The sequence below is a fragment of the Gavia stellata genome, chromosome 18 (assembly GCF_030936135.1).
Source record: "Gavia stellata isolate bGavSte3 chromosome 18, bGavSte3.hap2, whole genome shotgun sequence".
NCBI lineage: Eukaryota > Metazoa > Chordata > Aves > Gaviiformes > Gaviidae > Gavia > Gavia stellata.
In genome coordinates, this window is record NC_082611.1 from 1,804,222 (window position 1) to 1,827,585 (window position 23,364).

At 52.0% G+C, this 23,364-nt stretch overlaps 1 protein-coding gene across 1 annotated transcript in view; it reads left to right on the forward strand.

Annotated features, from left to right (window-relative positions):
- The window catches only part of PKD1 (polycystin 1, transient receptor potential channel interacting), a 97,960-nt gene that overhangs the window by 60,017 nt on the left and 14,579 nt on the right, over nt 1–23,364 (forward strand). The window contains exons 15-29 of the mRNA XM_059826485.1: nt 160–3,782; nt 4,789–4,935; nt 7,278–7,421; nt 8,676–8,955; nt 11,051–11,267; nt 12,380–12,530; nt 13,520–13,672; nt 15,947–16,091; nt 16,927–17,529; nt 18,031–18,187; nt 19,594–19,846; nt 20,479–20,674; nt 21,788–21,958; nt 22,429–22,572; nt 22,919–23,129. Of these exons, the coding sequence (XP_059682468.1) occupies nt 160–3,782; nt 4,789–4,935; nt 7,278–7,421; nt 8,676–8,955; nt 11,051–11,267; nt 12,380–12,530; nt 13,520–13,672; nt 15,947–16,091; nt 16,927–17,529; nt 18,031–18,187; nt 19,594–19,846; nt 20,479–20,674; nt 21,788–21,958; nt 22,429–22,572; nt 22,919–23,129 (6,595 nt within the window). The remainder of the gene's footprint in view (nt 1–159; nt 3,783–4,788; nt 4,936–7,277; nt 7,422–8,675; nt 8,956–11,050; nt 11,268–12,379; nt 12,531–13,519; nt 13,673–15,946; nt 16,092–16,926; nt 17,530–18,030; nt 18,188–19,593; nt 19,847–20,478; nt 20,675–21,787; nt 21,959–22,428; nt 22,573–22,918; nt 23,130–23,364) is intronic.

A 23,364-nucleotide genomic window follows, 5' to 3' on the forward strand; every position in this document is an offset into this window, starting at 1 on the left:
TCCTGGACCAGAGGAGGGAAGCCCAGGGTGCGTGCAGTGCGGGAGCAGAGTATCTCCCTGCAGTCCCCCGTCATGTTCCCCACACTGCTGCAGCACTGAGGAAGCTGTTGCACAACCTTGTCCTCACAACTGGTCTTTTTCTGCTCTCTTCCTATGCAGGCGAATATGCGCTGCTGGTTCTTGTGTCAAACCAGTTTGAGAACCTCACCTGCTTGACCCCAGTTCACATCCACAGTTACCTGATTGATGTGAAGATGGAAGTAGAGGAGGATGTTTTAGTTGTGAGCCGTCCAGTCACCTTCAGAGCGAATGCATTGCCGTCTCCTTACGGTGTCGTGTACACCTGGGACTTCGGGGACGGGTCTTCACTGTTCACAGAGAGCCAGTCTACAGTGACGTACAGCTACTCCAGAAGAGGGGTATACAACATCACCCTGACAGCGAACAATACCATAAGCAGTGTGGAGACAGTTGAGTGCTACCAAGTGTTTGAAGAGATAACTGGGCTCCATGTTTCCGCAGATGAGGCAGCAGAGCTGGGGGCAGCTGTGACCCTTAATGCTTCAGTGCAGACAGGGGACAGTATCACCTGGATATTTGATATGGGGGACGGGACGGTGCTGAGGAGTCAGGTGCCAGTGATAGAACATGTGTACATGAAGGACATCAACTGCACTGTGAACGTCACTGCTGTGAATCCTGTGAACTCTGTCTCCCAAACTGTGCCTGTTCGGATATTTGTCCTGGAGGTACTCAAAATAGAGCCTACTTCTTGCATCCTTGAGCACCCAGATGTGCAGCTCACTGCATATGTGACAGGGAATCCTGATGAATACATCTTTGATTGGACTTTCGGAGATGGCTCGTCCAATGTCACAATCAGTAGGGACCCTGTGGTGATGCACAACTTCACCCGAAGTGGGACGTTCCCCCTCTCGCTGACTCTCTCAAGCAGGTTTAACAAGGCTCACTATTTCACCAGCGTCTGTGTCGAGCCAGAGATAGTCAACGTCACCCTTCTCCCTTCCAAGCAGTTTGTGAGGCTTGGTGATGAGAGCAGCTTCCAGGTCAGTGCCGTGCCTCTCTACCAGTACCGCTACCGCTGGGATTTTGGGAACAACGAGTCCACTAGGTCAAGTGGGACTGAAGTGACCTACACCTACAAGAACACAGGGGTCTTCCTGGTCACGGTGACCGTATCCAACAATGTCTCTTTCAACAATGACACAGCGTTTGTGGAAGTCCAGGAACCAGTTGGGGTAGCAAAGATTGAATATAATGGGACAAGTGTTTTGGAGCTGAATCAGATGTACCTGTTCTCTGCCAGCATGAATGGAACCAAAGTGAGTTACTGTTGGGACTTTGGAGATGGCACTACCCAGCCTGGCCAAATCGCTACCCACTCCTACAACAACACGGGGCATTACACTATTAGTGTGATGGGCCGGAATGATGTGAGTGTTAATGAGACCATCATCGATGTCACAGTGAAACGTCGGCTCCACGGGCTGACCATCAATGCCAGCAGGACAGTGGTGCCATTAAATGGTTCGGTCAGTTTTGTAGCCACGCTTGTAGCTGGCAGTGCCATCCGCTACTCGTGGATCCTCTGCGACCGGTGCACTCCTATCCAAGGCTCCTCCACAATTTCCTACACTTTCCGGTCCGTGGGCACATTCAATGTCATTGTGACAGCAGAGAACAAGATCAGCTCGTTGCAGGACAGCATCTACGTCTACGTCCTGGAGCAGATTGAAGGCCTGCAGGTGGCTAGCAGTGACCTGGTGGAGGACGTCTACTTCCCAACTAACAAAACACTCCATTTGCAGGCAGTGGTGAGAGAGGGAACCAACATCTCTTACAGCTGGGTAGCCCAAAGGGATGGCAATGTTGTGCAGACCTTTTCTGGGAAAACCTTCTCCTTGAGCATCCTAGAAGCTGGAAACTACACTGTCTATCTGAAAGCCACTAATATGCTGGGATGCGCAACTGCTAACAGGACGCTGGAGTTCATTGAAAGCATTGGTCTTTTAAAGCCTTATGCCTTCCCCAACCCAGTTGCTATTAATGCCTCTGTTAACATAAGTACCACCATAACCAGTGGCACTGGCATCACATATGTTTGGTACCTGGAGGATGGCTTCTGTCCTGTTACCTCTGAACCCTTTATTATACACTCCTTCCAAAGCCCTGGAGTGATAGAGGTCGTCATTAGAGCAGAAAACAAGCTGGATTCAACAAATGCAACAATTTATATCTGTGTAGAGGAGGTCATAGAGGGGCTGAGTATAGGGACTGCAGAACTGGACTGTAGGTATGTCTCATCAGGCTCCACTGTGGTCTTTGAAGGGGAGCTGCAGAAAGGGACTGAAGTGACGTGGCTTTGGGAGGTGCCAAACGGCACATTGACTGGCCAGTCCGTGGCAGTCACGTTCCCCACAGCAGGGTTTTATACAGTCTATCTGAATGCATCGAATGACATCAGCTGGGCTCTGGCCAGCAGGAATATCTCAGTGCTGGACAGGATTCAAGGACTGGAAGTTCTTGCCAGCAAGAAGGTGGTGGAGCCAGGGGAACAGGTCACCTTTGTGATCAGGATGTTGTCAGGTACCTCTGTGAGTTACTTGGTGAGCATAAGTGGGGACTACTCTGTGGTGCTCAACGGGTCCACGTACACGCATGAGTTCACCACGAGTGGTGATTATTTGGTGACCGTGACAGTGCAGAACCAAATTAGCATCGCACATGCCCAGGTGCTCATCTCTGTTCTGGAGGCCATCCGCGACGTCAGGCTCCTGAACTGCTGTGAGGAAGGCATACCCACAGGCACGGAGAAGAGCTTCAGTGCTCAGGTGGGGAGTGGCTCCCGTGTGTCATTCTCCTGGCAGTTCTCCCTGTGGAAAGAGCAAGGCAGATCTGTGGTCACTGTGGCAGGAGAAAGTGTTTCCTACACTCCAGAAGCTGCAGGGCTGCTTGAGATTCACCTCAATGCTTTCAACGACTTGGGAGGTATCAATATCACCAGAACCATTCAGGTCCAAGACCCGATAGTCCAAGTCTCCCTCACTGCCTCCAATGCCTTTGTCAACAGGACAGCACTGTTTGAAGCAGCAGTGGTGCCCAGCAGCAGGAGTGTTGAGTTCTTGTGGACCTTTGGGGATGGCTCTTCCACTCAAATGACCAGGGTTGCAGTGGCCAACTATTCTTACCTGAGCCCTGGGGATTACCTGGTGGAGGTGAATGCCACCAATCTCATCAGCTTCTTCATAGCCCACCTCACTGTCACTGTCAAAGTCCTGGAGTGTGAGGAGCCAGAGGTGGAGTTAGCCTTGCCCCCTCAAGTAGTCATGAAGCGGTCCCAGAGGAACTACCTAGAGGCACAGATTGACCTCCGAGGATGCATCAAGTACCAGACGGAGCACCTGTGGGAGATCTACCGAGCACCAAGCTGCATGAACTTGGATGACTCCAGCAGGATCCGTCTGCCGAACGTTGATGTGAACAGGCCCCAGTTAGTTATACCGAAGCTTGCCCTGGAAGTTGGGAACTATTGCTTCATCTTTATTGTCTCCTTTGGAGATACCCCACTGTCCAAAAGCATCTTTGCCAATGTAACTGTGATACCCAGTAAGCTGGTCCCAATCATTGATGGGGGGTCATACCGTGTATGGTCCAACACTCAGGACTTAATCTTGGATGGGGAGAAATCCTATGACCCGAACTTGGATAACGGTGAACAGACTCCGTTGTTATACGATTGGTCTTGTACGTTCTCCTCCAAGGTAAGAGCATTTTTGCACAGCCAGAGATGATAATCGTTCGGGAGCTCCAACTGCATGTCAGCTCCACTACAAACATGTGTCTGGGATGAAATGGTGTTGAGGGGAGCTTTTGTGAGCATCTTTAACAAAGCTGCTCCAGAAGGAGGGTTGCAAAGGTTTCCCAATTCCCGGCTCAGGATGACGGTACAAATATTGCTGTGGAGAGTTGTGCAGTGCCGCGCAGTGTCCCTGGGCAGGGCAGAACTGTTGGCCCTGGAAGCTGAGGCGTTCGCATTGCTGCTTCCTTTGTACTTGGCCTCTGGTTCACGGTTTCAGTGGAGCTGCTTCTATAACCTGAAGGCTTTGCAGAGCTGCTGATTGCAGTCCGGGGGGCTGAGGGCTCTGGTGCCTCTCCCGTTAACAGTTAAGTGTCTCTAATTTCAGCAGGGGCCAAAGTTAGACTTCAGAGGAGTCAAGTGACCACAAGTCATGGTCACTATGGTCACTAGCAGGTCACTGTCCTCACACGTTGAAGTGGTCTGACCCTACAGTGATAGAAGGGCAATGGAGAACTGCCCTTCAAATTCTTATGGGAGATCCACCTCAGCAGCGTTTTTTGATTGAATGTGGGGTTCTTTTGCTTGTAAAAAGTCATTGTTTTCTATCCTTACCTCAAAATAGAAAGATGCAGAGTGTGTGTGGGTTAGACTTTTGAGTTTAATGTGAGCTTTTTAGGTTGTTTGGCAATGTTTGTAAGCTATTTAATGAAGAATTAATTGCTATAAAATAAGAACACGAAGATCAGATGAAATACAGGAGTATTCCAAGTACTGCTTACTAACCTGAAAAATAGGATAACGTGCTTTATTGTCCACACACCACCCCATTTCTCCCACCACAGTGGTGGTGTTGCACATTAAGATCTGTAACAATAACTTTGTGTGGACCTGAATGTTTTGCCTGTGGACTAACCCGATGTGCACCTGTACCAAGGAGGGTTTGAAAGTTCTTTTCTCCTTGCAAGCAGAGCTCGGCTGCAGGGTGCTCTCTGAATTTCAGTGCCAAGGAAGGAATTGTCACAATTTCCAAAGCTGTATTAGAAGCAGATGTGGAGTATACATTCGACCTCACCGTCAGGAAGGAGGGTATGAGTCCCGAGGCAACAAATCAAACCGTACGTATCACAGACAACTGTCGCTTTCTGTCCTTGTGTGCCTGTTGCTGGACACAGCTGAGCTGGAAGTCCCCGTCCCTTTTTCTAAGGAAGTTTCTAGAGGAGAGCGCTGCTGGCTCAGGACCGTGCCCAGCCATGAGGGACTCCCCAGGCTGCGTCCCCTGGCCCGGTCCGCAAGCCGGTGCCAGTTCAGCTGGGAGTGTGGAAGTACTACTACCTACCTGCACCAGCCAGCAAGGGAAAGCAGGGGAAGCAGATTTTAGGGCGTCACCGGGGCTCCATAACTGATCTCATCCAGGTCATTGGCAGGAACAGACACTGGTATTTCCGTGATACATTCACCTTATGCTGCCTTGGGCAGCACTTTTTGCTTGTCCTGCCAAGTCCTTTTAGCTTCTTCCTTCCTTTAGACCTTGCGTTAGTCCCTCTCTGTGCAGAGGCTGCATTAGTGACCCAGCCCTGGACGGTACTGGCCAGTGTTCCTGGGGCTGAGAGTCTGCGACCGTGCGTCTGCCATAGGAGGACAGCAAAGGAGCCCGTGGTTGGTAGCTCTTCCACCACTGTGTGCAGTCTTGGGCTCTTCACATGTCACAGCACCAGGCTCTTCCCTGATTTTTGCCCGGAGAGAGCTTCCTAAGACCTGGTACTTAATTTTACTGTCCACAGTTCCTCTCTTCTCCGTTTCTGAATTTTTTTAAGGGAGGATTTTTTTAAGTGCATGTTGTTTATGTCAAGTTAAGCCTAACACCGAATGCATCTGCAGTGCGACAGCAGTTATGGTTTATGTCAGAAACATTCATCGTGGTGCGTTTGGCAATTAGAGATATAGTTAGTCTGAAAGTGGAAACTCTTACTGCCTGGGTTTTAAACCAAAGCTGGAGGATAAAAAGAAAAAAATTAAATTGATAGTCTTTCAAGGACATTCCGTACTATCTGGTTTCCATGCATGAGCGCAAAACAATGATTCCAGTGTCGCAGGAAATTTGCAAATACTGTAGGAATGAATGAAGCTTCAGTGCGCTCCAGCTTAGTGCTGTGGAATATTTATCCTCTTTTAAAAGTCTGCCATATTAAACAATGTCTTCATTACTGTCTGTCTTTGAATTCAGAATATTCATTATGCCAGGGCAGAGGGCTCTGTTGAATGCTGGACAACCCCGTTTCCTAGAGGATTAAAGGAATTTAGACAAAGTACAGGGGTCAGAGCTCAACAGCCGTTGTGTCTGAGCCACCGGTGCTTCTAAAGCTCTTCTCTCTCTGAGTGCTTTGCCGGGGAGGTAATGGTAGACGCCTTGAGATGTGCAGCTTAGATCCAACCTGAAAGCTTGGAATAACATGCCGCTCTCTGGAAAAGGTGGTTCTTCCAGGCTGCAGAGCAAAATGTGTTTGATGCACACTGGGAACTGTGTTTTCTGGCTAGTTTTATCATCATTCCTGTCTCCCAGGGACATAGTGTCAGAAGTTATGATGGTTCTGCACAGGCAGCACACTCGAGAGCCCAAGGGTCAGGTCTTGAAACGTGGCATGTGGTTCTAGTCCAGGCTCCGCAGATCAGAGCAGGGATGGGGGAGATGGCGGGACCATGCCCTGGCTTTGCACAGGGCAGCACATCCTCAGTAAACCCAGGCTCCCTGGCTCGCCCTGAGCCCTCCGTTACTGTGGGGTGTAAATGCTTCCCATTTAACAGCCTTCCGAGTCGAGGACAGGGACCCACTCCTGCGTCCACGGCAGGTCGGCTGTGACCCCACCCGGCCAGGCGCTCCACAGCTGGAGAGGCAGGGCCGAGAGTTTGGCCCACAGAAAACAAAGGAGAGCTGCAGTTGCTTCCCGGGGCCGGTGCTCACCAGCTCTTTGGTCTGTGCTGTACGGGAGGCTTTCCTCCTCCCTCCTCTTTCCCAAACTCTAACACGGATCCCTTTTTTGTAGGGCTAACAGCTGTCCTGCGATGGTCAGTACAGCAAAGTGCTTCAGTTAGCATCATCCCCACCTGAGAGCACAAGCAGGACATGCTGGGAATTCAGCACAGGGCACCACAGGGACATTTTGGAAGTGATTTATGCTGTTAAGAAGTGTAAATAAAGTAAATTCAGAATTACCTGGATTGGCCCAACTTGGCATTGGGTGGCTCTTGAAACTCAGTGGCAGAAGAACTGGCCGGTGTAAGAAAAGCTTAAGTCTGACATGAAATCCTTTGGAAATCCCTTTTTGCTGTTTCCTTAGCCCAGACTGGGCTGTTGCAGAGCAATTTCTCCTTGCAGAACCAAGTGCTGGGATGTCTACTTCTCTGTTTGATGCCTGTGTTTTTGTCTCAGATCTTCTCATGGAGCCTCTTGCTTCCCCAGGTATTCATCAAGAGGGGGGGAGTCCCTATCGTGTCCCTGGAGTGTGTTTCCTGCAAGGCTCAGTCTGTCTATGAAGTTAGCAAGAGCTCCTACGTCTACCTGGAGGGGACCTGCCAGAACTGTCACAATGACTCCAAGCTCGGGGTAAAGTCATCAGCAACGCTGGTCTTTGCTTCGCTTTTGGTAGACTTCAGGGAGAAGGGGAGAGTCAGAGAGGACAGGCTGGAAAGAGCTGTGTGAGAGACAAAGTCCAGGACCTAAACTGCCATAGAGACAAGGAGAGGAAACAGTCTCTGCCCATAAATGCGGTGGCAGGCTGGGTCTGGCTGAGGGGATGAAGAATGCTGGCTGATACTGGTCTCTTCATCACAGCCCCTGGAACTGCCTGCAGGACTGGCTTGCGGAGTCAGAAGTTTAAAACAGGCCCTTCACGGAGCTTGCCTGGTGTGACATGGGGCTCCTGCGTGCTGTGCCGTGTCTCAGCAGCGTGGAGGAGGCCGGGAGAGCCTGTGAAGCAGGTTGCACATGTCCTGTAACCCCTGGACCCCCTGTGAGACGCCCAGAGCTTTCCTTTGCCCTGAGTTGTGCCTGCAGGCTGCGGGACACACAGCCTGTCAGTCCTCCATCAGTGTCTCGACCTACCCAAGGGCAGGTCCTTGCTGGGTCATTTTCAAGCCAAGCCCATGAGTGACCGGCTCTTTTCACACAAAAGCCACTTTTTTCCTAGAAGAGGTGTAAAGCGTTTTCTTCTCCCTACTGATTGGCATTTTACCCATTATTCTGGGCAAAGAGGTTGTTCAGTCTCTTCTGATCCCCCAAGTCCCTTCATGCCCTCCTCTAATTACAGATCCCACTACGCAGCATCTCTGTGACCTGTTGAATGAAGCAGGTCTCAGAAGTGGAAGTCCTGTTGCGAGAGCTAGTCGGTATTGCTCCCAGCAAGCCCAGCATGTACTTGCATGGCATTTTCTGGCTGGCTATCTCACTGTTCCTCTTGTTATCGCAGTTGTACATTTGTGCTATTAACAGTAACCATCCAGGACACGTTCAGCTTGAAGCATATAAAACATGGTATCCCGTGGAGACTCCCCCAGTACTTAATTTATTTCCTGTGTTTTGTATTCTGTATTATGAAATATTCTGTCGGATGGTGATGTAATCCCAGAGACTAAAGTAGATCTCACAGTGGAAATATTCCCACCAGACATTTTGGAAAGGTTCCAGTTCTTGTTGCTGTAGCACACAAAACTAAAGCTGAATTATCAACTGCAAATTTGGCAGACGCTCCCACTAGAAATCTGTTACTTTTTATAAGAGACTCAATCTGAAAACATTTTAAGGACATAACTTCAGATTTAAACAAAACCTCTTCTGTCTTTCCCCTCTTCATCTCTATAGAGATGGGCAGCACACAGCTTTAAAAACAAGTCTCTCATCCTGGACAAAAAAACTACCTCCACTGGCGACACAGGAATGAACCTGGTCTTGAGGCAAGGGGCACTGAAGGATGGGGAGGGATATACTTTTACCCTTCACATCACAGACCTCACAACAGGGGAGGAAGGATTCGCCTCCATCGATCTGCTCCCAAACCAGCCGCCCGTTGGAGGATCCTGCCGGCTGTCTCCCAAAGGACCCCTCAGGGCACTGATGGCAAAGGTGCACTTTGAGTGTGCAGGTGAGAGCGTACGGACAGCAGTGCCGGGCCCCTGCCAGCCCTCTCTGCTCCTCGTGGGCAAAGGTTTCTCATGACCAGTCTGTTACCAGCTGCCCTTCTTCCCGTAGATGTTTTCTTTCCCCGGAGCTCCTACCCCAGGACACTGTTGGCCAGGGCTGAGTTCAGAAGTGGATCTTTCCATTTCGGATCCCCAGAGCCTGGACCACGAGCAGCTTTGTGTGCCCAAACTATGGAGCTCTAAAAGTCATGGTAGCAGGCAGGCACTATTTCTAATCCTAATTCAGTTGAATGGTGATATCCAGGCCAGGACAGTACTTGTGGAAGAAACTGGTATTTCAGTGCAGGAAAAGGAAGATAGGTGCCCAAAACTGAGTCACACATGTGGGAAGAGTCAAAAGACAAAGCACTGGGACCTTCTCTGCTGTGTGGGCTGGATGTTCCCGTTGGCAGTTACCTTCTCAACCAGCTGCAGAGACGGCAACAACGAGTCTAGCTTTGGAAAAGTGGCCTGGCTGATGTCCTGTAGCCTTGGGCCAAGGAATAAGTGCCTCTGAAAACCATATTTCCCCAAATGATTAGTGTTAGAGATTAATGCTGCCTGTGCACAAATGCTGGGAAGCCACGCTGGAGAAGAGATGATGAATTCTGCTGGTTTGGGGGGGGGGCTGGTCACCAAAGCCCAGCTGAAGCTGGGGGAGAAGAAGTGTATTCAGCATGATATGTTGCAACTTTGGTATGTTTTGAGCTACCCAGAATAATTATGAAATCAATACCTCTTTGGAGTGGTGGGAATTTTAGCTCGTGGTGATTGTTTTTAAGCTGAAGTGAAACACACAGAATTCAGAGCTGTGTAGCGAGCAGGGCAGCGAGCCCTGGCAGAGCCAGCACCTTCACTGGTGCTCCCGGGCAAACACGTGGCGAGTTTCCCAACTGCCTGGCTGTCGTGGTTTAACCCCAGCCGGCAGCTAAGCACCGCACAGCCGCTCGCTCACTCCCCCCACGGCAGGGCAGGGGAGAGAATCGGAAGGGTAAAAGTGAGAAAACTCGTGGGTTGAGATAAAGACAGTTTTGCAGGTAAAGCAAAAGCCACGTGCGCTAGCAAAGCAAAACAAGGAATTCATTCACCACGTCCCAGGGCAGGTGTTCAGCCATCTCCAGGAAAGCAGTAACACGTAATGGTTACTTGGGACAATAAACGCTGTAACTCTGAATGTCCCCCCTTCCTTCTTCTTCCCCCTAGTTTATATGCTGAGCATGACATCGTGTGGTATGGAATATCCCTTTGATCAGTTGGCTGGTCCCAGCTGTGCCCCCTCCCAGCTTCTTGTGCACCCCCAGCCTACTCGCTGGTGGGGTGGTGTGAGAAGCAGAAAAGGCCTTGACTCTGTGTAAGCACTGCTCAGCAGTAACTAAAAATCCCTGTGTATCAACACTGTTTTCAGAAAAAACCCAAAACACTGCCCCATACTACCTGCTATGAAGAAAATTAACTCTATCCCAGCCAAAACCAGCGCACTGGCTCCCACAAGGCTCCCCGTAATTCCTGGGAGCTCCAAGGAAACCTTTGTGCAGGTTTTATCCTAGACTCAGTCATTCCTGAGACGTTGAACTGCCTGAGGGCTGTGCTGAGCCTCTGTCTAATGTCAGGCTTTGCAGGGCTTGTGCAGAAGCTGTGGCCTTGGGTCAATGCTGTTATTCCGGTTTTTATTTTGCTCATGAACTCCTCACAAATCCCTTTAAATGCTGCAGGACCCAAACACCTAGGCGGAAACCCCTAAACATCAGAAAAATTCAAAGAGGGGCAGAGCTTTACATTGCAGGCCCAGGAGACATCCCTCCAGCCCGCTGGAGTCCTCAAGCTGTCCTCGTTGTGGGGACAATGTCCCTCTGCCAGAGCAGGGTGACCCCTTGCTGGGGACAGCGGTGAGGGCAGGTGCCATGCTGAAGGGCTGAGCGGGGTGGGACACGCCAGGGGAGGGAAGGGGCACTGCCAGGCAGTGCCAGCTCTGACGGACGGGCTGGGCTTCGGGATGGTGGCTGCAGCCCCCCCATGCCCTCGCCCCTGGCAGAGCCCCTCTTCGGGTTTGTTTTGCAGGCTGGCGAGACACGGAGGACGCGGAGGGCCCGCTGGTGTACATCCTCCTGGCATCCCGCCGCAGGGCCGGGCACTACCACGAGTTCTGCGTGTACAAGGGCAGTCGTGCCGAGCACAGCGCCTTCCTGCCCCCGGGCTTTCATGAGAGTGGCTTCAAGGTGTCCGTGTCAGTCCTTGTTCAGGACCAGCTGGGAGCGACCGTGGTGGCCATTAACCGGTAAGACCCACCGCTCGCAGGCTGGGCTTACACGGCAGCGCCGTGACTCCTGAATCACAGTCTTCGGGCTTGACCGCCGGGTCCCTGTCCTGAAGGGCTTGGCAGATCCTGGGTGAAACATTTGCCTCCTGGTAGAGGCTGTTGGCAGGAAGGCGAGGGGAGGCTCAGCAGAAGTGCGACACAGACAATGCCAGTCTTCGTTGATTGTCACTCAAGGGGGAGACTTTCCCATAAGTCACTGCTTCCCTGACCACCCCCTTCATTCCCTGGTGACACCTTGCTTTGAAGGCACGATGCCACTTTCTCAGAAGGTCTCTGTGGTCTGTGCTCTGCCACCTTCTCTGCATCAGGAGCCCTCAAAGGAGAGCTGGCAGCAGCAAGCTCTGGTGCTGCGGATGGCCTGGTGTCCTGCTGCTGAGAGCAAGGGAGGTCTCGTGTAGCCAAGGTGGAGAGCACGTGCGTTTGCACAGGGTGGAAGGGATTGCAGCTCGGGTCTCAGCAGGGCCGGTACCGTGAAAGCCCAGTTATCCCTTCTACAAATGCCCCTTGGTTTCCAGTGTGCTCCGCACAGGTGACAAGTGCCCACAGGTCTTTGGGCAGAGTCCTGAGCTCGTCTCTGCTGCCTGCCCGAGCTGTATGTCTGCTCCTTCTCAACGCTGATTTGCAACTCCCCGCACTGTACATGTGGTCCTGGCCTCCCAGCTGGAGCACACCGGAGGAGGATGTGTGGACTAGCTGTTCCTCAGCCCCCAGAGAGCGATGCCAAAAACAGTGCAGCTCCTCCCAGCATACAGACCCTGGTTTTAAGTGCTCTTTATGCTCCGTCAAACTAAACCTGGATTTTCTGCTCTGAGCTCAACGCACCCATGTGTGTCCTCCATCTGTGCTTCACAGAGCTGGACCAGCGAGGAACCAGGCGTCAGGTCCATGATATTCCTACATACAGCTTGTGCAAACTGGGCACCAGGGCAGGCGTCAGCAATGCTGTCTTTGGTTTTTAACCGCCTGTTTCCCCCCTCATCTTACTTCCCAGCTAAAGGGCAGATTCTGCCCCCTTCCCCAGCCCCATTTGGTAGTCCCCACTTAACCCAAATGCCTCTTTCCCTTGGCAGCTCCATGGAAATCGGCTTACCCGAGGGGTTCCCCAGCCTCTCCCACTGGCTCTACAATCAAACTGACACTGTGCTCCAGGGCTTAGTGAAACAAGGGGACCCTCAACAGGTCATTGAGTACTCTCTGGCCCTCATCACCATCTTAAATGAGGTAAAGCAGCACTCTCTGCCCAAGAGGGGCCTCCAGAAGGCCTTGCAATCACCAGTAATGTTCTTTGGCCAGATCTTATACAGCGATGTAGGGAAATGACTAATGCTACAGTTTTTCATATAAATCGGTGTATGTGCATGCTGGGAGCTGGGCTGGAGCTATTTTCATGCATTGAAAAGAGTAGCAAGCTCCAGACACACAATGGCCAGGGAAAGCAGAGGGGCTGCAAAATAAAACAGGGGTCCCAGAGAAGGCAGTGGCCTGGGTGTCTCCCATGCAGCCTGCTTTTTGCCCTCATATTCAGATAGTTTTTACTGCCAACCTCAAGTCTAAAGACTGAATTTAGAAACAGAAATCTTAGCCCAAATTCCCCCACCTCCTTCACACTTCCCCTGAGCCAGGCACCCCACTCCAGCTCAGCAGGGCTGGAAACTCCTTGTAGCTGCTCAGGTGATGCTCTGGGTGCTAAGGAGGCCTCCTTGTTCTGACTGTGGAGCTAGTGCAGCTAGAAAGATCTTCTGCCTGCATACAAGGCTCTTAATCCACAGTGCAGGAGCATCATCCTCCTAGCCACATTCACTTTCACTCCTACCTAAAGTAGAGCCCAGTCCCTCCATGTGCATCTCTATAAGGCAGGGCAGGAATTTTGGTCTATACTCATGCTTTCCTGCCTGATAAGAGCCTGCTGCTTGTCTGGAAGCCAGGCAGGGGCCATCCCCCTGAGCACAGGCACTGTGCTTAGCTGGGTAAGGACTGCACACTGTTGTACTGCTTAGCTGTCAAGTGCAAGGCTGTTAATATAATTGCTTGGAGAGCACAAGTGAAATTGAGGAAGTTCTACCGAAAAACCAGCTCATTCGATCACCCTCTGGGGAGAAGCAGAGGCAGGGAGGTACAGAGTGCAGGGAGGAGGTGACTTCAGCACAGTGCATCGTTCTCTGAAACAACCTGGTGCATTTCCTCACTCTACCTGCTTTTCTCCCCCCCAGTACGAGCGGTCCATGCTTCTGGAACCTGAGACTGGGAATGAATTTGAACTCCGGACCTGGACTCGCAACAATATCACAGAAACCCTGAACTCGCTGAACGTGAACACAGTTGATGATATCCAGCAGATCTCAGCTGCCTTGGCGCAGTGCACGGTATGTTCCCCATCGCCGCCTCCAGCCTCCTGCTCTTCCAGGTGCAGCTTAGATGCTCTTCAAATCTTGTTCTGCTTCCCTGTCTCTCCCCCCGCCCCCCACATACCACACAGGGTGGGCATGTGTCACTTGCTGACATCATTAGGGTTTCTGTGGTGATGTCCTAAGTGCTGTCAGCTCTGTCCCTTGCCCGGCCACCGATCTAGCAGGCGTGGATAAGGTGATGTATTCATGTGCTGGAAGACAGCACCTAAGAACTCTGTGCTGCTTCTCTAGTACCAGCAGCTTGCTAGCAAGTAGGTTCCTTCACTTGCAGATGGAGACTGTAGGACAGGCCTCGGCAGACTGGAGAAGTGCCGGAATAAATCGCTGGGGGAGTCACAGAATCTCCGAGGACAGGCTGGACCCCCACCAGGAGTAACACAAGTAGAGCCGGACCTGCCTTGAGCCAGGGGACAGCGCCAAGGACTGACGTTCCTTCCAGCCCTATTTCTACCATACAAGATTAGAAACACTGCTCTGCTCCGCTGCTGACTGGAAGCGCTGTGTTCCCCAGCCAGCTCGCAGTTTCAGCTCCCCGGTGCTGGGGCTGCTGCCTGGTGGATTTAGGAGTGGCTTTATGTGTTTTGTCAGATGGGCAAAGGGAAGGGAGCCCAGTTATATAAAGTGCTTGGGGTTTGGTGGTCAGCCAGTCGGCTCTGGCATTCTCTTCCTCCCCGCCCTCCCAAATCTTTGCTTTCAGGACTGGATCAGGTACCCTGGCCTTGGCTGCGCATCACCTCCCCAGCCAGGTCAGCAGCCTCGCTCACTGGGAAGAGGCTGGCATTGAAATGATGGACAGACTACTGCATCCCACCCACAGAGTCCCTATTCTGCTGCTCCTTTTTCTGCTTCAGAGTCTGTAAACCTCAAAAATCACTTCTTTCTGTTCATCTTTGTTCAGGGATTTGGGGTTCAGCACATCCCATGCCGATGCTGGACTGGTTTGTTTCTGTCTCTCCCACGTGCTCTTGCCTTGCGACTTGATCTCGCTGAGGAAACTTAGGTCTAGAAATAGAATTTTTGTTCCACGGGAAAAGCTGATGTTCCAGGATTAGTTTGTGCTCTGGACTGGAATGAAAAGCTTAGAAAAATAGTAATCTAGAATTTCCCAAGTGGTTGAGACTAGCGCAGAGTTCACACATTTCCTTTCCTGTAGAAGTGTCAATCAGTGCTGATACTTTTTTGATTTTACCTGCAGGGGAGAGGAAAAATCAGAAGTAATTTCTCCTGGAGGGGAAAAAGAGAATCTTGGTCGTCTTGGTAGACTCTCCTTCCTAAGCAGTAGCTCCTTGGGTGGTTCCTCCCCATAACCTTTCTTCTTCCCCACCTCCTTGACACCTGACTGTGCCTTATGGACTCCGATTTACACAGTGTGTCCTCACTTCTCATCACTTAGAAATAAAAGCAGAGAAGGGGGAATTTTAGACCTGCAGATGCTGTTTTGATCCTTCACCAAAACATATGGTGAATCACGTCTGAATCCTATGATGATTAAAAGAAAAAGATGAATAAGAGCTAGGAACGGGGTTGTGGTAACAGCTTCCATGTGTTGCCTCAGTCCCTCCCATCCAGCCCTCGAGAGTGCGGGGAGCTCCAGGCCATGGCTAGAACATTCTGTTTCTTGGACACATCTGGGAGCAGAGGGAGGGACATCCATCATGCCTGAGTGGCAGGATCCCTCCCACAGCTTTCAGGAGTATTTGGATGCTGAAATGGATTCAGTTAGGGCTAAATCTCGCTTCCATTGAAGACAGCGGAGTGGATGGAGGAATCCTATCCAGCTCCTTCTGGTTGATTTCTGTAGGAATAGTGTGTGGCCCCAAAGGGGTGCTCATGAGATGCAACAGCAGGAGACATGCTTGGACCTTACAAGTGACCTCCAGGGAACTTGAATCTGCTGCCCTTTATTGCTCTTTCCAACCCTAATGCATCCTCCATCAGACTCCTGGCATGCCTGTACGCTGGCAGATTGAAACGTGAGGGGAGGTGGATGGAAGAGTCCTGGAGACACCAACAATTTGTTGGCATCTCTCAGTGTGAGCAGAGCAGCCATGGTCTCTGCAGTCACCTCCCTGGGGCTGGAAAGAGCAGGGGTGACTTTCAGAGTGCAAATGATGTTTGAAGAAGTATGCTCAGGTCTTTGCAGGACTGAGCTGGCCGAACGTGCCCACAGCTGCCTTCGTCTTTCCCTGGGGGTCTTCCTACTCCATCAGACTGTGTTTCCCTTCGCAGGTGGTGAGCAAGGAGCTGGTTTGCAAGTCATGCCTGACAAGGACCTTGAACAAGCTGGAGACCATGATGACCATTCTGCAAGGGGAAACGACCCAGGGCACAGTGACACCGACTGGTATCGCCGACAACATCCTCAACATCACAGGTCAGTTTTGTTCCTGCAGGAACGGGTGACAGTTGACCGGGCGCCGCTGAGGGCACAGGTCTCCCAGCACAGGGTGCTGGGCAGAAATAGGCTGAGGGAAGCTTTGCAGGCTTTCTCCTGTACCATTAGGGGTTTGGCCTTTTCAAGCTGTTAGGAAAATTGCATCTAACATTTGGAGTGTGGCACCCCAGTACTTTCTTCTCTCTGCATTTTTCCCATGGTTTTCCTGGCTTTGACAGCTGTCTCTGCGGACATTTAAATATGGTAGTTGTTAATAAACTCACTAATACTTCAGGGAATTGTCTTTTTAGTAAACAATGAGTAACGGCTATGGCTTCCAGATGCTTGCCTTCCTGGTTGCAATCTGAGGAGGATGCCAAACTTCTCTGGGGCACCCATGAACGCTGTGCAGAAGTTCCCAGCTGGTTACCCTGGGAGGAAGCAGAGACACCTTCTTTGCACTCCTTGTTAAGTATTTCTGAATGTTCTGCACTTCATAGTGCAAAAACCTAGTAACATACGTTTGCTTTATCCATTCCTTCCCTGTTTCTGCTGTTCTAGTCACTATACAGGAGGAAAATAAAGCCTGTTGTGATTAAGTATTCACCACCAGACTTTGTAGATTAGCCTGCAGGAATTGCTGACAGCTCTATTTTTAGCCATGGGCTACTGAACACTTCCAGGTCATGTGCACAGTGTAGAGTTACAGTGAAAAGACAGTAAGGAAAGACTTGTCTGATTGTTTCGGGAAGGTGTCAGATGTTAACTAGACTGTAGCAGTTATCTAGGCTATTTACCACTTCCTCTCTTTGCACCTTTATGTCTCTCCTGGCAGGTGACCTAATTCACCTTGTCAATACAGTTTCACAAGAATCCAAGCCCCAGGAACTGCTTTCTGATTCCCACAATTTGCTGCTAGCTCCCAAAGCCTACAACCTGTCTTCCAGCCTGATGCGCATCCTCATGAAGTCTCGAGTGCTGAATGAAGAGCCCCTTGAGCTGGTGGGAGGAGAAATTAAGGCCACAGGCAAGCGGTCTGATCCCTTTAACTTGCTTTGCTACGAAAACACACCAAACTGCCAGTTCTCCATCCCCCAGGCGTTCAACACCACCCTTTCCAACCTGACGGATGTCATTCAAGTCATGTTCCAAGTGGACTCCAATCCTTTCCCTTTTGGTTACATCAGCAACTACACCGTGTCCACAAAGGTCGCCTCCATGGAGTTTCAGACACACAACGGGGTGCAGATCCCCATTGGGAGCCTGGACTCAGAGAAAGCCATCACTGTAATGGTGTCAAACAACACAGATGCTGACAATCTCTCTGCTGGCACTGAAGTCATCGAGGCGAGAACATCTGTGAACCTCATTGTGACTATGGAGAGCAACAACAGAGAAGCAGGACTGCACTTCCAGCTCACTTACAGAGTCCTGAATGGTAACACAGGCAGATCCAACTCTTTGTGCTCTTCGCTGTTTCTTCCCTGGGAGAGGAGGGCAGGGTGTTGCAGCAAAGGAGAGCTGTGTCAAGAGATAACTGGTGTGGGAGGGGATGTCAGGCGTAGCCAGCAAGTTCCATACTGCACGGTTGAGGTTCCGTCTCTCACGGGCATTATCCAGTCCCCAGTGTAACCCTTGTTTGTGGATTCTGGCACTGAGAAGCCTTTTGCTTTTTCCAGCCGTTCTGCTGAGCCACATTAGCACTGGCCAGAGTTTGTCCTGTCTCTCTCTTGGTCAGGTACAGTGGTATCCAGAGGCTCTTGCTCAGGGATCCTCTGAACGGCAGGCTGACAGAGTGCAATCTGGAAGAGCATCTCTCCTGGCTTTCTGCATTCCTGATACTCCTCCCTGAACATCCAGTGCTGGCAGCAGGCTTGTGGTCGATCTCTCCCTGGTGTTTATAAAGTACTTTGTGTTTTTTCTCCCCCTCCCCATGCAGATCACTACATTGCAAGCGAGCCCGAGCCATTCATCATGGCTTATCTCCATCACGAACCCGAGCCCAACGAGCACAACTGCACTGCCTCTAAGAAAATTGGCCTGGATGCCCTGGCTGGAAGTGACCACAAGCTCTACACCTTCTTCACCTCACCCAGGTAAGAGAAGCCTCCCTTGTAATCCCTGTCACCCCCAGGCTGTCCCGTGGATGTGCGTGACGGATGCCCAGGGCCTTGCCATGGCTCTTGCCAGGCTGCTTTGCAGGGCTGGTGCTGTTGTAGCTTATCTGCAGTGTTCTTCTGTCCTTGGAGGAGACAGCTGTCCCGGGCGGGCAGCTGCAAGCTGCCATTCCTACACCCCAGCATTGGCACCTCCTCTACCCTCACACTCCCTCCTTCCCAGACATCGGCTGCTGCTGGTGCAAAAGCAGCTCAGTGCTCTGTGATTTGCCTTTCTGATCCAGGTGAGGGAGGGTTCCCCTTTTTAGAGCTGTAAATCACGTTCCCTGTGAATATCATGACCCTCACCCAGGGCCTCTCCTGGCGATGAGTCTCCCCCCGCTGCCCCTTTCTCTGCTCGCTTGTCTAACAGCTGCTGTAGTCTGTTGTTTGTCCAGACTTTCCTCCTCTGTGCACTACCAATCCCAGAGCTGCCCATCTTTACCCAGACTCTTTCCCCAAGGGACTCACACTGACCTTTGCAGATTCAGGGCTTGCTCCATGCAGCTCGTGAAACCGTTACCCGGAGCGAAGCACCACACGTTAGCTTAGTTCCTGAACTGCAGTGCAACCTTCACAAAAGCACCTCTATCCTCAGAGCTCATCTTCCCAATGTGTGACTGGAGGAGAAAGCAGGTTCCCTTGTGGGCTCCCGTCCACCCTGCTTGCCCGCTGCTTGGAGTGTGCCGGGGCTCATTAAGCACTGCTGTTGTGCTGTTGGGTTTTGCAGCAAAACTCTCTTCTTTTTATCAGAGCAGTCTTTCTTGTAACTCCGGTTGCTGACTTGCTGCCTTGCCCGGGAGCGCGTGTGTTCATGCCTCGTGTTATTTACAAGCCATTCTTAGGCATTATCTGAGAAGAAAAGATAGGCAGCTTGGGAATAGGTGGGGCAAGAGTGGAGCCACTGTTGTGTAAGTTGACACGGCTTCCATGGCTTTTGGTAACAGGATGCTCAAAGAGGCATTAATCATTGTAATGAGCAAATCTGCTCCCAGCCAAGAATCACAGAGTTGCTGTGGAAGTGTTGTGTGGGTCAGTGGGACACAGGGAAGGGCAGGTGGGAGAGGCTGCCAGTGCAGAGAAGAAGGTGTGCAACGTAGTGCTCCAGATGCTGAAATAACACAAAGATAAAGAAGAATTCAGGTGGTCTGTAGAACCCCAGAGCTTCTGCACAGCCAAAGGGCGGTGTGAATTACACCACGTTCACTGGGCTTTTCCTCCTCACTGTGTGCCTGCTGGTTCCTGCAGCAAGGTGCTTTCCCTGAGCACTCATCCATCAGAATGGGGTTTGTGTCCCTTCAGCAGGCAGGTTAATAATGTCTCCTTGCCATCTTTCGCTTCTCCAGAACGGATGACACCATCCAGAAATACTACTTCAACATCACGAACCATTTCAGCTGGTCCCCGGTGGAGGTGACTCTAGGGCTGTACACCTCCCTGTGCCAGTACTTCAGCGAGCAGGAGAAGCGGTGGAAGACAGAAGGCATCATCCCACTGGAAGAGACCAGGCCAGACCAGGCTGTGTGCTTAACTCAGCACCTCACCGCCTTTGGGGCCAGTCTGTTTGTCCCCCCAAACTCTGTCCAGTTCATCTTTCCTGTGAGTAAAACAAAGCAGAGGCTGTGCAGCATTGCCACACGCTGAGCAGATTGTTGTCATGTAGAGGAAAGTCTTGGGCTCCCGTCGGCTTCACGTTCAAGCTGGCTCAGGGCTGACCTGTGCCCAGCTGGCAGACTTCGGGAGCTGGAGATAGGCACAGCTCACAGCGCGGCTGCCTCCTCTAATCGCGAATCCTGGCTGCTGCTGCTAAAACCAGGCCTTTGCAGATGGCTTTATTCTCTGTTCTGGACACCTCGCAGTGTGTTCACCTCTTAGTGAGATGCCAAATGCTCCTCCCAGCTGTCATGCAGCACTGTTTTATCCAAGCGAGCTTGCACCTGCCAGCTGCTCCCTGCCTCCCAGGGGCGTTCAGGCTTTTGCTAGCTGTCGGTGTGACGTAAGTGGGAGCAGAGAGCTCGCGGCAGCTGCTGCAGCAGCTTCAGCTGGCTGCTGCGGTCACTCCACAGGGCTGTGAGCACACACTCTGTGCAGGGACAGGTCTCTATTTGCATGTGGTATCACATGAGTGAATGATGATTATAGTCAGGAAGGAGGCAGCACGGCTCCTGGGGAATGGGGGAGGTCCCTCCTGGGGAAGGAGAGTGCATTGCAACATACTTCTTTTCTTTTAGGCTCCAGGCCCAGGTCTCAACTACATCGTTCTGCTGACATGTGCCGTCTGCTTTGTGACCTACTCAGTGGCTGCACTGATCGTGCACAAGCTGGACATGATTGACATTAACCGAGTGGGGGTGATTCCCTTCTGCGGGAAGAACGGGCTGTACAAATACGAGATCCTGGTGAAAACTGGCTGGGGCAGAGGATCAGGTTAGCCTATAGTCTGCTCCTGTGCTTGATTCCTAGGGTGACATCTGTGCAGTTCCCCCGAGATCTCACCTCAGCACATCATGCACCAAATGTTCCCCTGCAGGGCCCAGAGCTGAGCTGGTGTTCGGAGGAGCTCTGAGCAGTCAGTTCAGGGCTTCCCGCAGCATTCACAGTTTTTATTGTGTGATGATGGGGCAGGTCAAGAGCTGTGGAGAAGAGCATGCTGCCCCACCGCTTGCTGTTGGGGTGGGACAAGCGACTGCTGCTGGAAGGAACCACCCAGTATAGAAATACCCCCACCCTGCTTTCCCTGACTGGGCTTTGGTTGCAGGAACAGCCAAGAGGCAGCGATTGTTCCTCGCTTCTGGCCCTCTCCTCCAGAAGCAGCCAGGCCTTGTGGGCCCTTTAGATGGACCATTTTGCTGTCCCCCAGCATCCATCCCTTTGTTCTGCCATCTGAATCTTTCCCAGTGGCATGAAGGCAGAAAGCTTGGCTTTCTGATCTGGGGCTGGGATTGTAGCTAGAGCTGCCAGAAACATCATCCTGGGCTTGGAAATCCGGGCAGTTGGGATGTGGAAGCTCTAAGTAAGGATTGAGGTAGAATGCCACCATGTCACTGCCAGAAACATGCTCCCATTGATCTTAGTGTAAGCACCGGTTTCACTGGCAGCAGCTTTCTCCTGAAGCCACCCCAAGGACCATCCAGGTTGAGCAGGTGGACCAAGGAGCATCTGGCAACTGGTACCAGAGAGAAGTCAAAGAAAATAAGTCTTTCAACTACTTGGTGGTAAAAACATCCAGAATAAACATCTCCTCCCATTAGGGTGTTAGCAAGGCAAGGAATGTCGGATGCAGTCCCCTCCAAAGAGGAAAACCATGAGCATGCCAAGGTCCATGCATCAAGCCAATCTGAGCAGCTGCCCTCCAGGCTGTGTGTAACACTATCCCTGGGTGTGGGATGGCTGTTGAGCACATCCCTTCCTCCCGAGTCTCCAGGTGGCCTCTCTGAAGGGCCTTTGCCTCTGGTACCAGGTCACTGGCAGGAAGGCAGGGCTGGGGATCAGCTCCACCTTGGGTGGACTTCCCTAGCTGAGCCCCGTTAACTCTGCCAGGTACCACGGCCCACGTGGGGATCGCCCTCTATGGTGTGGACAATAAAAGTGGTCACAGACATCTGGATGGAGAAAATGCCTTCCACCGCAACAGCCTCGACGTGTTTCAGATCGCAACGGAGCGGAGTCTGGGGAGCATCTGGCGCATCCGCATTTGGCACGACAATAAAGGTGAGACCCACGCGGGTGTGCGGGTCTGAGGCAGCCACCACACATCCCTGGTCAGAACCAGGCTTTGCTCTCCATCTGGTTCTCCGCCTGGTACCTGGAGAGAGGTACCTGGGCCTACAGTCTGGACTAACCCTGATGGGAGACCGTGGTGGCCCACTGGCTTGGAGGAAGGTTGCTGGGCAGGGGGACATGGAGTCTCCATCACGGGGAAGTCTGCAGACCGGTCAGCTGTAATCCCGTACGCACACGATGCAATGTGCTGTGTCTGTAAATGTCCGTACAGCCTAGGAGGTGACCTGGCTGTGCCAAGCCTTTCTCTTGGGGACTGTGCAATTCCCACCGATGAAGATAGTGTCTCAGGATAACTGCTGCTGTCCTACTGAGGGGCTCTTGTGTTGCCCTCTCGGCTTTGCAGGTTCACACAGGGAATGTCTGCCGTGAAACACATTTCTTAATTTCTTAACTTTCAGGACTCAGCCCCTCTTGGTACCTGCAGCACGTCATAGTGCGGGACCTGCAGAGCAGCAAGAGCTACTTCTTCCTGGTGAATGACTGGCTGTCGGTGGAGAGCGAAGAGAACGATGGCATGGTGGAGAAGGAGGTTTATGCTGCCAGTGAGTGCTCAGTCCCTGGGGTGTGGGGCTGGGATGGCTGAGCAGCGTGGCAGTTCTTACTGCGTTGAGGAAGGGCCCTCAGCAGGAGACTGCAGAGGGACCGCAGAGCCTGCACGCTGGCTCTTCCTCACCACATTGATGCCTTGCGCAGTCAAGCGCTCTGCTGGGTCCTTTGTGCTAGAGGACAAGGCATGGCGAGGACCCAGCTGTGCAGGAGGGGTGCACATATAGGTGCAGTGTGGCTACTTCCTCGAATATCGGTCTGCAAGGAGGCACCATGGCAGGCCTGGACGGGTCCCCTCTGCGGTGCAGCTGGCCTTGAGAGTCTCTCTCTTTTTGTGCTCAGGTGAGACAGAGCTGAGGAGCTTCTCCCGGATCTTCGTAGCAGAGTTGCAGCGAGGTTTCTTTGAGAAGCACGTCTGGCTATCCATGTGGGACCGCCCGCCTCGCAGCCGCTTCACCCGTGTCCAGAGAGCCACCTGCTGCTCCCTCCTCATCTTCCTCTTCCTCTGTGCCAATGCTGTGTGGTACGGTGTGGTGGGGAACGTACACCTCAGGTGCGCTGCGTTCCTTGGTGCTCTGGCCAGTCCCTTACCTCCTCAGGGCCCCTCGGGCGCTTCCCATTGCATAGGGCAGGACAGACCTTACGTCTGCTGGGAATAGGTGCCTTGTCTGTGGCCCTGAGTCTGCCCTTCCTGCTCCAGAGAATCTGGGACCAGGACACGGGTGACCAAGGACAACCTGATCAGCTTTCCCCTTTACCTGGTTTTGCTGTGTCATCTGATAGCACAG